The 16308-nt window shown below is 37.3% G+C and overlaps 1 protein-coding gene across 5 annotated transcripts in view; it reads right to left on the bottom strand.

Annotated features, from left to right (window-relative positions):
* The window catches only part of N4BP2L2 (NEDD4 binding protein 2 like 2), a 76216-nt gene extending 60647 nt beyond the window's left edge, over positions 1-15569 (bottom strand). For 2 of the 5 annotated variants that reach the window (XM_036070487.2, XM_078070480.1), the window contains exons 1-3: positions 15385-15569; positions 12552-13813; positions 3369-3493 (exon numbers count right to left, since the gene is read on the bottom strand). In XM_036070487.2, the coding sequence (XP_035926380.1) occupies positions 3369-3493; positions 12552-13813 (1387 nt within the window). In that variant the 5' untranslated portion in view covers positions 15385-15569. Of the gene's footprint in view, positions 1-3368; positions 3494-12551; positions 13814-14633; positions 14948-15384 lie in introns of those variants that run through there. The other 3 variants (XM_078070478.1, XM_036070491.2, XM_078070479.1) reach the window with 3 other exon arrangements.
* Between the last annotated feature and the right edge of the window lie 739 nt (positions 15570-16308).

Raw genomic sequence — 16308 nt, 5'->3', positions numbered from 1 at the left:
ATATCAGCAATCTATGCTTATCTGTATTTTCCAAAGTTCTACAATTACAAATAATGCTTCTGAAATAAAAAACTTATATACCAAGTAGCTAAGTACTACAGTTCAACTGACTTTGTAAGTATTTTTTAAGACCAAAATTCTCAAATTAGGAGCTGGGATCACATGGAAATTTTCTAAACCACATCTTCCTATCCCTTTGCCATCTCTTCCCCAAGAATCCCTGCCACAGTGAGCCACTGTTAACAACAGGAGTGTGTGTACCCCTAAGTGTAAATAGACAAGAAACATAATTAAGAACCTACAATAAAATTTAAAAGGCTGAGGCAAAAGGCAATGATATAGAAGTTTTGTTGGGACTTGGAATTCAAAACACTAAGTTCTACATAATGAAAACACTTATACAGATGTCTAAGGGCAGACAGTATTCTAAAGGTTAGTTAAGTAATAATGACTATGGTGGAATACATATTTGGGAGAAAATGTCTCTAAATACCAAAAGAAATTTAGAATTTGGGTCATAAATAGGATATCAAGATGCTACCATCTTACATTGCTCTATCCCCAATCATAAACTGATCAAATCTTTCATTAAAAAAAAAAAATTACTAACTAATCCTCTTAATGTCTAATGGTTAGGCTGGCACCTCCAAGGAGAAGCTTAAGAATCAAATTAAATCTCTGATTTGCAGGAATGGGGAGATTATCCTCTTTCCATGAAAAATCATCATGCAATACCACATTCCAGTGTACTCCAGGAAGAAAGAGTTCCTAAGTAAATAATGTTTGAATACCCTAATATATTACGAGAGTCATTTCTTAAACAAAATAACCACCATACTCTAAGAAACAGAATGAAACCTCAAAGAGGTTAATTTATAGGCGGTCTAACATGAATTTAAGATTCTTCTAATAATACACATGAAGCATACAGAGATTCCCAGAATGGTAACTGGCATTTTTAAAAGTGTTCAATAAACATCTATTAAAAAGAGAAATTTAGTCCTAAGTAAGTCATGCTTATAATTTTCAAAATGTTCAATAATCGCTAGTTATCATTACCTTGGAAAAATTTATGCTATACTGATAATAAAACCAGCAGTTTCTCTAAACACCATTTTTTATTCAGCAAGTATAACTCACATAGCATAAACATTTATTGTAATATTCTAGGCTGGTATTGGAAAGAGAAAAAAATGTCCCATAAAACAAATTTCAGTCCACCAAAGGTATACGGTCTCTGCCCACTGCCTTTATTCATTCCACTCATCACCTACTACTATTTTCCTTAACTTTAGTCCAATAACTCCAAACATTTTTTGGAATTGCAATACCATCATTACTTGATTTATGCAGTAATGTTCCGTGGCATAATGTTCTGTGGAAAACCAATACTAGGAAACAATCTTATAATCAAACTTATTTCACATTAAACTTTTTACTCAAAAATACCCTCACTGTAATTCCTGTGAAAATTGACAATTAAAAAGAAAAGCATTCATCCTGTTTTTCCTGTATATACTGTACTAAATTTAGGACAACCCTAATTGCTATTTCTAGGTGAAAGTTCTTCATTACAGAAGAATTCTAGCATGGAAGGAATGTTAGACCTAGAAAATCACCATTTTGCAACCTTTAATGAAAAGTCTCATTCAGGAAACAATTCACTGTTGGATAAAAACCATTAGACATAAGGTTGATAGGGAACTTGATAATGGAAGGAGTAGGCTGTCCCTTTGAAGCTATTAATCAATCTTAGTATCACTAAAACTGGGACAACCAGAAATATGCTTACCAAAAAAATAAGTTGAACCTAATAAATTCTCCTGTCTAGAACTAACTTCTATTTAAGGAAATACAGGAGAAAGAAAAACAGGTTAAATAGTTACCACAAGGAAGCGAACAGACAACCACAAAATATGGGTCATTCTATAGGACAACCAACCAACTTCTGCAACAAATTAATGTTATAAAGGCAAAAAGAGGGGATAAAAAGAGGAAAGAGATTAATATACTTAAAAGAAACATAAAACTAAATGTACTGCCAGGACCTGGCCTGTATCCTGATTCAAAAAGAACTGTAAAGAAATATGTAAGACAACGGGAAATTTCATTACAGGCTGGGTATTACATGATGTCAAGGAATTGTTTGTTTTTTGTGCTTTTTTTTTTTGGTGTGATGATGGCACTGCAATTAAATAAGATGCCATTAAGTAAAAAAAAGGTTAATTTGAAATGCATGCTATCTGATGTCTAAAATTTGCTTTAAAAACCTTAGCAAATAAAAAAAGGAGGGGCTGTTAAAACAAAAAAGATAAAAGCCAATAAGGCAAAATCTTGATAACTGATAATAATTCTTAGTGATTGGAGGTATGGGGTTCATTGTAACTTAAGTTAGATTCAAATTTTTTCGCAATAAAAACAATTTGTTTAATCATTAATACATTCTTCGTCTTTTAAAAAAGAACTTACTTAGTTCTAGATCAAAAGTTTTCAATCCTTATTGCAACATTAGAGTATCTGGGTAACTTCCCCCAAAAATACTGGTGTTTAGATCCACTCCAGACCAACTAAACCAGAATCTCTGGGGCTAAGATTCAGGCATAAGTTTTTTTATTTTTTATTTTATTTTAAAAATTTTTAAAGATTTTATTTATTTGACAGAGAGAGAGACAGCAAGAGCAAGAACACAAGCAGGGGGAGTGGGAGAGGGAGAAGCAGGCTTCCCGCGGAGCAGGGAGCCCAATGCGGGGCTCAATCCCAGAACCCTGGGATCATGACCTGAGCGGAAGGCAGATGCTTAACGACTGAGCCACCCAGGCACCCCCAGGCATAAGTTTTTTTTAAAAGGTCCCCAGGTGATTCAAATGTGCAGTCAATTACAGAATGAGAAAAAATTGAGAGATATAGGTCTAAAAAATGCATTATGTAGATTTTTTTGTAGAGTAATGTCAATGGGAAAAACTTTAATATTCACAGGCATTTTATTTCTAGCCTTAGAAAACATTAGCATTACTCTTAGGGAAAATACCTTTTGAGAATATACAATAGTATGAAGAGTTGTCTGAATTTATTCATGAGGTATAAAATAAAGGATATCAAAATATCCCACACTTCTATTTTACCAGCTTATATGGGTACACTATTTACAATTTACAAAATATACCTATCTAAATTCTCTAACAACAACGCTGATCAAGTAAGGCAAGTGTAACTATCATCACTTCTAATAGACGAACAAATTGGTCTCAAAGCTATTTAAATGGCTTGCTAAAGTCATTCAGCCGGTAAAAGTCAAGTTGAGAATAAAAACTCAAGTCTTCTGACTCCTAGTCAAATATTCCATCCCGGAGACTTGGCCCAAAACAAACCTCTGTTCTGGTTCCAGTCATGGGCATCACCAAGTTGATTAACATTATACCTGTACCCATCTTGATGGTGAAAATAGTCATCAGTGCTGAATACAATGCCATCACGACTCTGACCAAGCAGAATTCTGTTAATGAAAGAAATCATAAGGTGCCATTTATAAAATCTATAACCATCAAAGATAAGTAACACAGGAAAGTTTACTAAATGAATCTCTGGTACTTACCTGTAAGTATATTGCAAACAGAATAGCACAGGAGCTGAACCTTAAAAAGTTTCCAGATTTCAAGTATCACTTCACACTTAAATCTACACAATTACAACCAATAACAAAAACTTTTTAGGTGGCATCTGTACTAAGTGGCATTTGTATTGCCACTTTTAAAAGCACTCTTCAACCAATCCCAAAATTATGTCAACTATTATCTGTGTTTTAACTTTAGTGAATTTTTATGTAGTGTCTAAAATTGCCTAAATTTAGTGCAATAAGTAACCTAAAAGGCAAATAAGCCTAAACAAGCAATTCATCTGGGGAAAACTCTATTTGACCTAAGATAGCTTTACTAAACTCATTTCCACAAAGCGCAAACATATATGACCTAAAAGTGGAAGTCAGAAATAGCTTGAGACTTAAGGTTGTGAAATAACCTGTGATCCTCCAAAGTATAATCAAACTTTAAAACTGTTAAGAGATTACATTACTAAATGAAGTCAACTGTTAAGCACTAAAGAATACACTCTTCACAATAAATCAATAATCAAATTTCATTCTCACAATATGATACCACCTTAAGTTTCTAAGTACAGATTAACTAGTGTTCAGATTGTCAGAGAATTCCCAAAACCAGTGACTCATGAATGACACTAGGAGTGTGCTGAGAAAAGGTAAAACACAGTTAAGAAAATAATCTGGATCTAACAATAACAGAAATGTTTTGTTTTGTCTCTCCCCCACCTCCCCCCCCCCCCCCCAGCCATTAGGCAACTGAGTAACACTCTGTAACTTTTTGAGAGGGGAAGGGACTGGAAAGTGGTAGAAGAGATTGAGAATACAAAAGTATTGTCATGGAATGATTCAAGAATACATACCCCCTAATTCAAAGGAATAAGAAGGACTCTATTAAATAAACATATCTCTCTTTTCCTCAGCTTATTATAAAATTGTATACAGGTATACCTCAGAGATACTGCAGGTTTGGTTTCAGACCACCACAATCAAGTATCACAATGAAGGAAATCAAAATTAATTTTCTGGTTTCCCAGTGCATAAAAGTTATTACTAAAAATAAACAACGTATACACCTTAATTCAAAAATATTTTATTGCTAAGAAATGCTAACCATCATCTGAGCTTTCAATGAGTTGTAATCTTTTTGCTGGCATCTTGCCTCAATGTTGATGTAGGCTGACTGATCAGATTGGTGGTTGTGAAGGCTGGGGTGGCTGTGGCAATTCCCTAAAATAGGACAATGAAGTTTACCCCATCCACTGACTCTTTCCTAAACAATTTCTCTGTAACATGTGATGCTGTTTGATTGCATTTTACTCACAAGAGAACTTCTTTGAAAATCAGACTTAATCCTCTCAAACCCTGCCACTGCTTTAGCAACTAAGTTTATGGAATATTCTAAATCTTTTGTTGTCATTTCAACAATCTTTACATCTTCACTAGTGGACTTCATCTCAAGAAACCACTTTCTTTGCTATCCATAATAAGCAACTCCTCATCTGTTCAAGTTTGATCATGAGATTGCAGCAATGTAGTCCCATCTTCAGGCTCCACTTCTAATTCTAGTTCTCTTGCTGTTTCCACCACATCTGCAGTTGTCTCTTCCACTGAAGTCTTGAACCCTTCAAAGTCATCCACGAGGCTGGCATCAACTTCTAAACTCCTCGTCATATTAATATTTTGCCCTCATCCTATGAATCATGAATATTCTTAAGGGCATCTAGAATGGTGAATCCTTTCCAGAAGGTTTTCAATTTACTTTGCCCAGATACATCCAAGAATCAGTATGTATGGCAGCTATAGACTTACAAAATGTATTTGTTAATAATAAGACTTGAAATTCAAAATTACTCCTTGATTCATGGGCTAAAGAATGAATGTTGTGATAGCAGGCATGAAAACAACATTAATCTTGTTCTACATCTGCACCAGAGCTTTTGGGTCACCAGGTGCATTGTCAGTGAGCAGTAATATTTTGAAAGGAATCTTTTTTTCTGAGCCATAGGTGTCAACAGTGGGCTTCCAATATTCAGTGAACCATGTTGTAAACAAATACGCTGTCATTTAGTCCTTGCTGTTCCATTTGGAGAGCACAGGCAGAGTACATTTAGCATAATTCTTAAGGGCTCTAGGATTTTCAGAATGGTAAATGAGCACTGGCTTCAACTTAGTCACCAGCTGCATTAGCCCCTGAGAAGAGTCAGCCTCTACTGAAGCTAAGGCACTGACTTCCCTGCTCTACCTATTAAAATCCTAAATAGCAACTTATTCCAGAAGGCCATTTGTCTACATTGGAAATCTGTCATTTAGTGTAGCCACTTTTGTTGATTATCTTAGCTAGATCTTCATTAATTATCTCCGCTAGATCTTGCTGCAGCTTCTACACCAGCACTTGCTGTTTTTCCTTGTACTTTTATGTTACGGAGACAGCTTCTTTCCTTAACCCTCGTGAACCAACCTCTGCCAGCTTCGAACTATTCCCTGGTAGCTTCCTCACCTCTTTCAGCCTTTAGAGAACTGCAGTTAGGGCCCTGGGTTAGGCTTTGGCTTAAGAGAATGTTGTGGCTGGTTTGATCTACTATCCAGACTATTTCAACTTTCTCCATACTAGCAAGGCTGTTTTGCTTTCTTACCATCTGTGTGTTCACTGGAGTAGCACTTGTAATTTCCTTCAAGAACATTTCCTCGCACTCACAATTTGGCTGCCTGTTTGGCTCAAGAAGCCTATCTGGACTTTTGGCATGCCTTCCTCACTAACCTTAATCACTTCCAGCCTGTGATTTAAAGTGAGAGATGTGCAACTCTCCCTTTCACTTGAACACTTTGAGGCCATTGTAGGGTTATTTATTGGCCTAATTTCAATATTGTTGTGTCTCAGGGAATAGGTAAGGCCTGAAAACAGGGAGAGATGGGAGAACAGCAGGTTGGTGGAGCAGTCAGAATACACATTAATACTTATCAATTAAGTTTGCCATCTTATTATATGGGCACAGCTCATGGCACCCCAAAACAACTATAATACTAACATCACTGATCATGGATCACCATAACAAATATAATAATAAAAAAGTTTGAAATATTGTGAGAATAACCAAGTGACATAAGGACACTAAGTGAGCAAATGCTATTGGAAGAAAGGAGCCAAAAACTTGCTTGACACAGGGTTACCACGAACCCTCAATTTGTAAAAAGTGCAGTATCTATGAAGTACAATTAAAAACGTTATGCCTGTATATTTTATAATAAAAATAAAATTGCATAGACAGAAATAAAGATTTAAACATGCATTTCCACTTACAGAATTACAGTTCAAATTATTTCAAGCAAAGCAAATGAAATTAAATGATTGTTTGTGAGGCTAGAGTTGGATTTCTTTCTTAAACCACCGTAATTTTTCCAAAATACACCACCTAACATATTTGGCACCTTACTTGTTTATACAGATAACCTGGAATATAAAACTGCTACAATATGAGGCGCCTGGATGGCTCAGTCGGTTAAGCGTTCAACTCTTTTTTTTTTTTTTTTTTAAGATTTTATTTATTTATTCATGAGAGACAGAGAGAGAGAGAGAGAGAGAGAGAGAGAGGCAGAGGGAGAAGCAGGCTCCCAAGGAGCAGGGAGCCTGATGCGGGACTCGATCCCAGGACCCTGAGATCATGACCTGAGCCGAAGGCAGATGCTTAACCATCTGAGCCACCCAGGCGCCCAAGCGTTCAACTCTTGATCTCAGCTCAGGTCTTGATCTCAGGGGTGTGAGTTCAAGCCTCGTACTGAAAAAAAAAAAATATGCTACACTATTAGCGTTCCAAACCAAAGCTCAATCACCTAAAATGATTCTGATCATAATCAACCTTATGATAACCTAATTATATTTAACAGTACCAGAAAACTGATACCATCTTTCTTAGATACGCTGTTTCATTTTTTCCATTCTATTACTTTATTTGCGTGATTTTTCAGATGTTAAATACCATACTATAACAGTAGAGTAGCTTTCGTATCCAAGGAATGTTTTAACCTCAAAAAAGGTGGGGATGGGGGAGGTGTGGAGAGAGAGGGTAGGAGACAGCACATCAATTTACATCATTAAACCAAGTAAACATCAAACATGAATAAACCTCTTTGAAGAACATCTTAAATAAATAAATCATAATTATAGCAAATAATTTTAGCTTGGAGAGAGACTTTTTCTTTCCAGTCTGTTCATGCAGCTTTTTAAAATTCCATGAATTATCACAAACTATGAAGCTTTATTTTGGGGACTTATATTAAAAAAGTACTTATGATCAATTTGGATATATCTGATGCCATACAAACCATCTGAATAAAAGATAAATTACTTAGGAATATTAGTATTTTCAAAATTCTTGTAGTCAGATTCTATTAAAACTCTCACAAGTAAGGTATTAAAATGAATTCTCCAAACATCAAAACTTAAAACTCTGAAAAATGAAGTATCTACTAAAAAAAAAATCAGATATGGGCCCACTCGCTACTTGATTTGTAATTTTTCTGAATGTCATGACCCATTTAATATTCATAACAACCTTGCTAATTTCATATTTACTAATCCAGAAAAAGAAAATGACTTCAGAAATCAGGCCACCAGAGTTACATAGCTGCATGGGAGAGCCAAAACTAATGGCTTACAATGATCCCTGCCTCCTGGTATTCACACTCTTATATAATCCCTTCCCCTTGAGTGTGGGTGGGAGTCAGTGACTAGCTTCTAACTAATAGAATATGGCAGTTGACAGAATGTCACTTCTGATATTAGATTATAGGAAAAAAAAGTGGCTTCTGTCTTGGGCTCAGAGCTGGCTCACTTTGTCTCATCACGCTGTGTGTGGAAAGCAGCCCAGGGAGCAAAGAACCAAGAGAGGTCTCCAGCCTGTATATAGCCAGCGACTAACGGAGACCCTCGACCTAACAGCTCACAAGTAACTTAAGTCTTGTCGACAACCTCAAGGGAGATCTTCCAAGAAGATCCACCCCAAAATAAACCTTCAGACCAGAACACAGCCCTAGCCAACACCTTAATCACAGCATTGTTAAAGACCTTGACCCAGAGGCACCTAGATAATTCACGCAGACGCCTGTCCTTCAGAAACTGTGAGATGATAAATGTTTGTTGCTTTAACCCAGTTTTTAATAAGGTAATTTGTTACACAGCCAGATAACTAACCCAGTCTGTGCTTATAATTCTTCACTGAAGTAAGAACAAGTGAATCCTGTTCCTTAACCCTGTTTTGAGAACCCTACTTCCCCAAATGGCCTATTATGAGAGTTAATTTTCATAGTTCTTTTTTTCATACTTCATTTTTACAACTTCTAAGAACTGTACATTATTTTAATACATCCATGTGCATTTACAAAGAGAAGTGATTTTCTCAAAAAAATCTGAGCAGAACTGACACTTCATGAACCCTTTACCTCCTTATTTACTGAGTGGCCCCTGCATACCCCTACCCCAAAACCACTTTACTGGGGCACCTCATTCTCTAAACACTCCTTAAATTAAGAATAGAGATCAACATAAGGAAAGGTCAATCTTTCCCCTGGAGTTTAAACTGAGATCTTCTCCAAAAGCAGGGAGGAAAAAACAATCTCTTCCCATCTCTCTTTAAACTGTAATTTCTTATGGCTGCTATAACAAATTACCACATATTTGGTGGCTTAAAACAACATGCACTTATTGTATTATAGTTCTGAAAGTCAGAAGTCTGAAATCAGTTCCACTGCGCTAAAATCAAGGTATGGGTAAGCTGGCATTCCTCCTGGAAACTCCAAAGGAGAACCTGTTTCCTTGCCAAATTTTTCAGCTTCTAAAAGCCACCTGCATATCTGGGCTCATGGTCCCTTCCTCCATCTTCAAAATCAGCAGTGTAACATCTTCTCTCCTCTCTGAAAGTGCTTCAGTGTTTATCTCTGATCAACTCCCAACATTTTGCTGATATAATAATGAAATTAGTGGCCTGTTTCTGAAAATACATTCACTCATTGGTGAAATCAGTACAGTAGAAGAAATGCATATTAGCTAAAATATTTTAGGTTCACCCTTTCTCCTCATATGAACAGGGTATATGAATCTAGCAAAATCTATAGCCCAGACCCCTAGGAATGACACCCAAGGCTTGATCCCTGAATGGTCCTGTGTCAACCACAGACTCAGAGGATTCTGTTTAGCTGATGTCAATTACAATGGTAACAAAATTCCACAGCTAGAAATTGTTGAATTCTGCCTGAAATAAACCTTTCATCAAACCTTTCATCAAAGCGCTGTCAGTTTGCCTAAAAGGACAAAGAGCTAGCACTTTCACATACCTACAAAAGTGTATGAACTGTTTTGCACTAGCTTACTCATAAATATTTAAAGTCTGTGGTTGTGTTAGAATTTAACTTAAAACTTATTTCATTAAAATCTGTTAGCAAATTTGTGGGTAAACAATTAAGGAAAAACTTGGTAACGGTAAGTATTATATGAGTTCAGAAGGATTATGGAAGACTGAGATGATAAACCAAAACCTCAAAAAGCAGAGGCATTTGAGAGAACCTTTGAATAAGTAGAGTCCTGAGAACAATGAATGAACAAGTATTATGTCTCCTGCAGTGGAGGGTAGGTGCTAGTCCAAATGCAGAAGGACAAGAAGACAAAGAGGTGGGTAAGGACTAAATTAAGGAAGAAGAGGACTTGAAAACTACCCCCAAAGAATCTGAACTTTACCCTCCTATACTCATTACCACACAGCAATACTAAACAATGCTATCTTTTAATTTAGTGCCCCAAATCAACCCAACTTTGATCTACCAAATCTTCACTCCTTTCTTTCTAAAGCTAACTCCTACGTAAAGCCATTCCCCCACCACAGAATATCTGGCTTTCTATCAAGTCCCAACCAACCAATCTTACTTCATTCAAAATGTGGTGACCTAAACAGCTACTCCTGATTCTTTAAACAAGCTCCTGAAAGTCAGGAGACAGTTATAGGACCATGCATGCAATAGATACTAAAGTGAAGGAGCAGGGAAGAAACACGCTATCATTTATATCTCTAGTTTGACCTCCTACCAGTTCTTACAACTTCTCCCAAGCCCTTTAACCCAAACTTATTCTCTTAAGCCTCTGCTCCTTCTATGAAATGAAAATAACACAACCCATTTTACAAGATTTTTATATATGAAAGTACTCTGTAAACTGAAATCATGACACAAATGGTAGTTACTACTATTCTTTTCTTACAACATACATCTGATTCCTCAAATATATGTATTATATATATCACCTTTATCATCTCCCACTACAATTACACCTCCTTGAAATTCTATTGCAATACCACTACTTTATTCATCTTCAGTTTCAACATACCCCAATGTTGTTCCAAATCTAATCTTTCTTTCTTACATTTATTCTATACCCACGCAAAGTCAAGTGACCCTAGCTAGGAGATTCCTTCACACAATTTCCAAATTTCAACTATTTCTTTCCTCTGATATTACATTCTAAATCTAAGAGACTGCCCGGGTTTGTGACACTTCATTCTTAATTTCTATCCTTCTAAAGAGTTGAAATTTCACCTTCTCTACAAAATCTTCATTAATATAAGAATAGGGGCTCCTGGGCAGCTTGGTTGGTTAAGCGTCTGCCTTCAACTCAGGTCATGATCCAGCGCTCCCACCCCCTTGTCTGGCTCCCTGCTCAGCGGGGTCTGCTTCTCCCTCTCCTTCTCCTTGTGCTCTCTCCATCTCTTTCTCTAACTAAATAAAAAAAGTCTTTTTTTTTTTAAGATTTTATTTACTTATTTGTCAGAGAGAGCGAGAGAGCACACAAGCGGGGGGGGTGGCAGGTAGAGGGAGAAGCAGGCTCCCCGCTGAGCAAGGAGCCCGAAGCGGCACTCGATTCCAGGACCCTGGGTTCATGACCTGAGCTGAAGGCAGACGCTTAACCGACTGAGCCACCCAGGCATCCCAATAAATAAATAAATACGAATAAAAATGCAAAATGCAAAATTCAAATTCATTTACAAAGATCACAGCTTACAGTCTAGCTTGAAATGTATCATAAATTTAATCTTTCTTTACTGCTTCTGAAGAAACTTCTGTTCAGACTGTTTTGCAAGTAAATATAAAACATTTACATAATGGTTCTTTGGACTTTATCCTTGCTGGAAGATATCAAACAATTTTCTTTTTCTCTTGATCAGTCATAAATCCTGAATCATCCTACAAAAACTGCCAAGAATTTGTATTGTTTTTCTTTGTACTATTTTTCACAACTGCACAAATGAATTCAAGTGCATCAATATTTTTTAAAATGCAAACAAAAATAGGAATTTGAAACATTCTGTCATACAATAACAATAAAACATAACCAGTTCTAACTCCATTTAACTCAGGTATTGCTCACTTCAGACTCCTGAAACTTAAACAAAAAGAGTTCCCTCTGCCAATCAAAGATATGAACCTGCACAGTGCTGAAAACAAACTCACAGCTCCTTTTCCTTGGTTTATCTCATTTGCTTCTCACAATTATTCCAGAAAAATAAGTATTACCCCTTTCTATTAACAGATAGCAAAACTTGTCCAAGGCCATGAAGTTTGAAATAACTTGGTCAAAAGCCCAAATCTTCCAACCCTAAGTCCAGCTCTGCTTGGATAGCTGACTTAAAAAGGAAGGCGAGTACAGTTCTCAAATAGCATTTACTTACATCACTGTCATAATTATACACGGTGTATCTATTTTTAAAACCCTTAGCAGAATCTTTATATGTCAATTCTCCTTTCCTCCATCAGAAAACATCTTTTTAAATATTTACACTGTCAGATGTCATTCTCAAGTGTAACAAATTAAAGATTTTCTATTAGAAACATGAAAGCATTTGTCATTGAGAACTACTATCATCCATGATTTTTAAGTAATGAATTACCAAGCATTTACTTGGTATCCTTTACTCACCGAGACAACGTTGTTTTCCCAGAACCAGGCAAACCTCTTAAAAGAATAAGTAACTTCTGCAATTTATTTAACTTTTCATCTTGAAACTGCTGGTTCATAAGCCTGTCTGTTCCATTATGCTTGTCCATAGAAGGATCTTTCCAGCATCCTTCCCTGGTTTCACAGAAACCATTACTCACATATGCATCTTGCACACTGCAACCATTTGTAGAGGAATGATCTCTATTGGTATTCTCACTACAGTCAATATAGTCATTGTTCTGATCAAAAGTCAAACAATGCCAGTTAATGTGACAACTATTTACATAATACCCATTTTGATGCTGAGACCCATCTGGAGCATGGAAAATATTTGATGGTGGATTTAGTGGAGCACTAAATCTTTGCATATTTAAATGACAGTTAAAACTGGGAGGAGGAGGACCTTGGGGTACTATAAAAGAATGCACTGACTGCCATTCAGGCCTGAAGGAAATTAACGAATCTTCACAAAATGCAGGTATTACTTGTCCATTACAAGGATATTTGCCTGGTTCATTCTCCACCTGCTGCTGAAAACCACAATGTGACTGAAAAACATTACTAATATCTCTTTCCTTTCCTTCTTCAGATTTTAACAGCTCATTATAATGGTCCTGATAATACGTAATAAGTTTTTCCTCAGAGGGTTTGGGTTCTTTACAACTGCCTTCCAAATCATCTTTTTCATTTTCAAGCTCTTCAATTTCCTTGTAAAACTGGAATAATTCGCTGTCAAGCTCTGATTTTTTGGAGTTGAATTTCTGTTTCTGTTCTCGTCCTCCTTTGCCATCTGTACCACTGATTGCATCTGAGTGATTTCCCCTTTCATTACATTTCTTCTTCTCAGGAGGTTTGTAAATGGGTCCTATAAATGCTTTACTTGTGCTATATATCTCATCATCTTTGGATACCAATGCAGGACTTGCACCCTGTAAAACTTGTGGATCAATGGATTCAATAACATCTGATCTATTATTGCCAGGAATCTCATCATGCACAGGTTTCACCAAGTCTGTAGTTTTGGTGTTGTCCTCCTGAGGATAACTATGCCCTCTGACATCAACAATGGTCACAGGGAACCAATCATTCCCAGTTTTCTCTTGGATTCTGTGAAAATTAGCACTACCATGATGGGAGAAAACATAAGCCTCTTCAGTTGACTTCAGTTTTTTATAGCATGGTTCACCTGTTAGTTCTTCACCATGATCCAAGGATTTCGCTTCAATTTCACCATAAGGCATCTGAGGAGCAAATAAATCATGTAATTAATAACTAATATTTTAAAAATCTAAACAAAAGTTTTTCAGAAACAAGAAAACAGAAAAGACATTTAAATGGTAAATTTTCCCAAAATACAAAAATTACAAAATTGTAATTTTAGAACCACTTACTATTTAAGTATTGTTATAACGATTTAGGGAGGGGCCTCACTGAAGGTAAGTATCTTTTTCTTAAAAAAGATATACCTCACATTTAATCCAAATGATGCATTTTTTTATAGATTTTATTTGTCACAGAGAGAGAGCACAAGGAGGGGGAGCGGCAGGTAGAGGGAGAAGCAGGCTCCCTTCTGAGCAAGGAACCCATGCAGGACTAAACCCAGGACCTGATCAGGACCTGAGCCCAAGGCAGATGCTTAAAGGACTGAGCCACCCAGGCATCCCTAAATGCATTTCTGAACTTAAAAACTTGAAGAATTTAAGTAAGTTTGGAAAATTGAATCAAATATATATTTTGATGATATACACAACTGTGTACTAAGATGGAGAGTAAATCTGCCAGCCAAACTGACACCTATCCAAACTGGTTTTGATAAATGTCTTCATAAACTCTTATTGTTTAAAACCACTATATCCTTCAGAGTAAATGGATCCAGCTCCCAAACCTCAGCATCTCCTTAGCAATCAAACGTTAGATACTCAAATGCCGAACTTTACAGACCCTTTTCCTGTGAATATGAGTGGTTTCCAAATGGGTGTACAGCATTAATTTAAAAGAAAAAAAAAATAACTTCAGTTGCACTAAAAATGACTCAAATATATCAAACATATCATATATCACCTGAGTCCCCTGGCCTTCTGACCTCCAAAGAAGATGGCCCGGGCAAAAGTGCGTCACCTAGTGATATATATAATTTATATATAAATCTGGCAACTCCCCAAATCAACGCGTTCATCTTTTCCACATGCTTGGTCAATCTGGAAGATAAATTCTGCTTCCCTTGAAATTTCTTAGGGGCCCTCAAAAGTGCAATCCCAAACGCTGTTTTACTCAATACTTCATTCTGCCCGCTCTCTGGTATTCCTCCAACAGGGCAGAACAAGAAAAAGCCAAAAAAGACGAACTAGACAACGATACAAGTAGGCCCAAAGAAACTGAAAAAACAAAAATACGACTGTAAAGAACGCGGTCCTATCGGAAACGCCCCTCCCATCCCCCCACCAGCGCCCCCCCCCCACCACTTCCCAGCTTCTCATTTACTCATTCGAAATACCATAAAAGTCTCAAGGAACAGCAAGACGGTTGCATTAACAGAGCGTGGCCTATACACAACCTGAGTCCCCTAGCCTTCTGACCTCCAAAGAAGGTGGCCCGGGCAAAAGTGCGTCACCCAGTTTCTTTCTCCCAACGGGAGACACGTTCAGGTTCTGTCTAGGAATTCAAGAGATATCCTAGCCTCAAAGGTTCACCCCGGGCTTCCACGTTTACGGCTAATCAAAAGGGTCCAGCCAAGAGCAGACGAGAAGCCAAAAAACCCGAAAAACGTCACCACCATTACCCCGCCCTTACTTAAAATGGGGTGTTTACTCACCTTACACTACATTGACTTTTACCTCCCAATAAAATCGTGGTCTAGAAAGATACGAACATCTGAAAAGGTGAAAACAAAGCGCAAACACTCCCCAAAGCACAGAGAAACTAACACCCAAACCCTCAGCATCTGGGAAACTGCACCGCCGTACGCAAGATGGCTGCCACCTCGCGATTACCCCGGCAGAAATTACAGATTTGCGCTCGGCATTGTGGGAACTGAAGTCCAGCGTTCACACTGGGCCTGTTAACCCCAGTCCTCGGAGACTGGGTCTCCCAGAATCCATTGCGTGATATACGCAGAAGCGATAACCAACGTAAACCCTAACTAGTTCCTAGATTTGGAGCTGGGAAGTTATTTAGAACTGTCAACTTTGGCTAAAAAAGGCGGCGACCCGCTCTGGAATTCATCCGTAAAGGAAAAGAGAACGTGAGTGCCTGGCACCCAGATACATAGGCCGCTCGCAGTGCATACTTTTAAGACTTTCTAGGATACAAAGAATCAGGCTTTTCAAAGGGGTCTCCACATTTGGTATCACCAAGTAGGGTTGCTGGCGTTTCTCTGAAAAACCACTCGGTAATTTCAGGCTCACGTTCTTCTATCCATGTAAACAATCACTGCAGCAGAGCCTTGAGTACTTATGAGAAAGTTATTTCGTATCGTAACTGTGTTGTGTTTTGTTTTGAGAAACAAAGACGAATTACTGAGCGTTCCCACTTAAAGAGTCAATTTCTGACAAGCACTTAGAACAGCAGCTGGTAAAAAAAAAAAAAAAGAACAATTTGGCAATCCTCAGCTCAGAGTCCCATCTCTTCCCACCACCTCCCCACACTCTCCATGCCCGCTGCCTCCCCTGCATTCTTTCCTGCCACTACAAGTAAACTGCTAATGTCTTCGTATTGGAATAAATCTTTCTGTTGTGGT

Source organism: Halichoerus grypus, chromosome 4 (genome assembly GCF_964656455.1).
Source record: "Halichoerus grypus chromosome 4, mHalGry1.hap1.1, whole genome shotgun sequence".
Taxonomy (NCBI): Eukaryota; Metazoa; Chordata; class Mammalia; order Carnivora; family Phocidae; genus Halichoerus; species Halichoerus grypus.
Note: the sequence above shows the minus strand (reverse complement) of the source record. Positions and strands in the feature narration are given on the sequence as shown.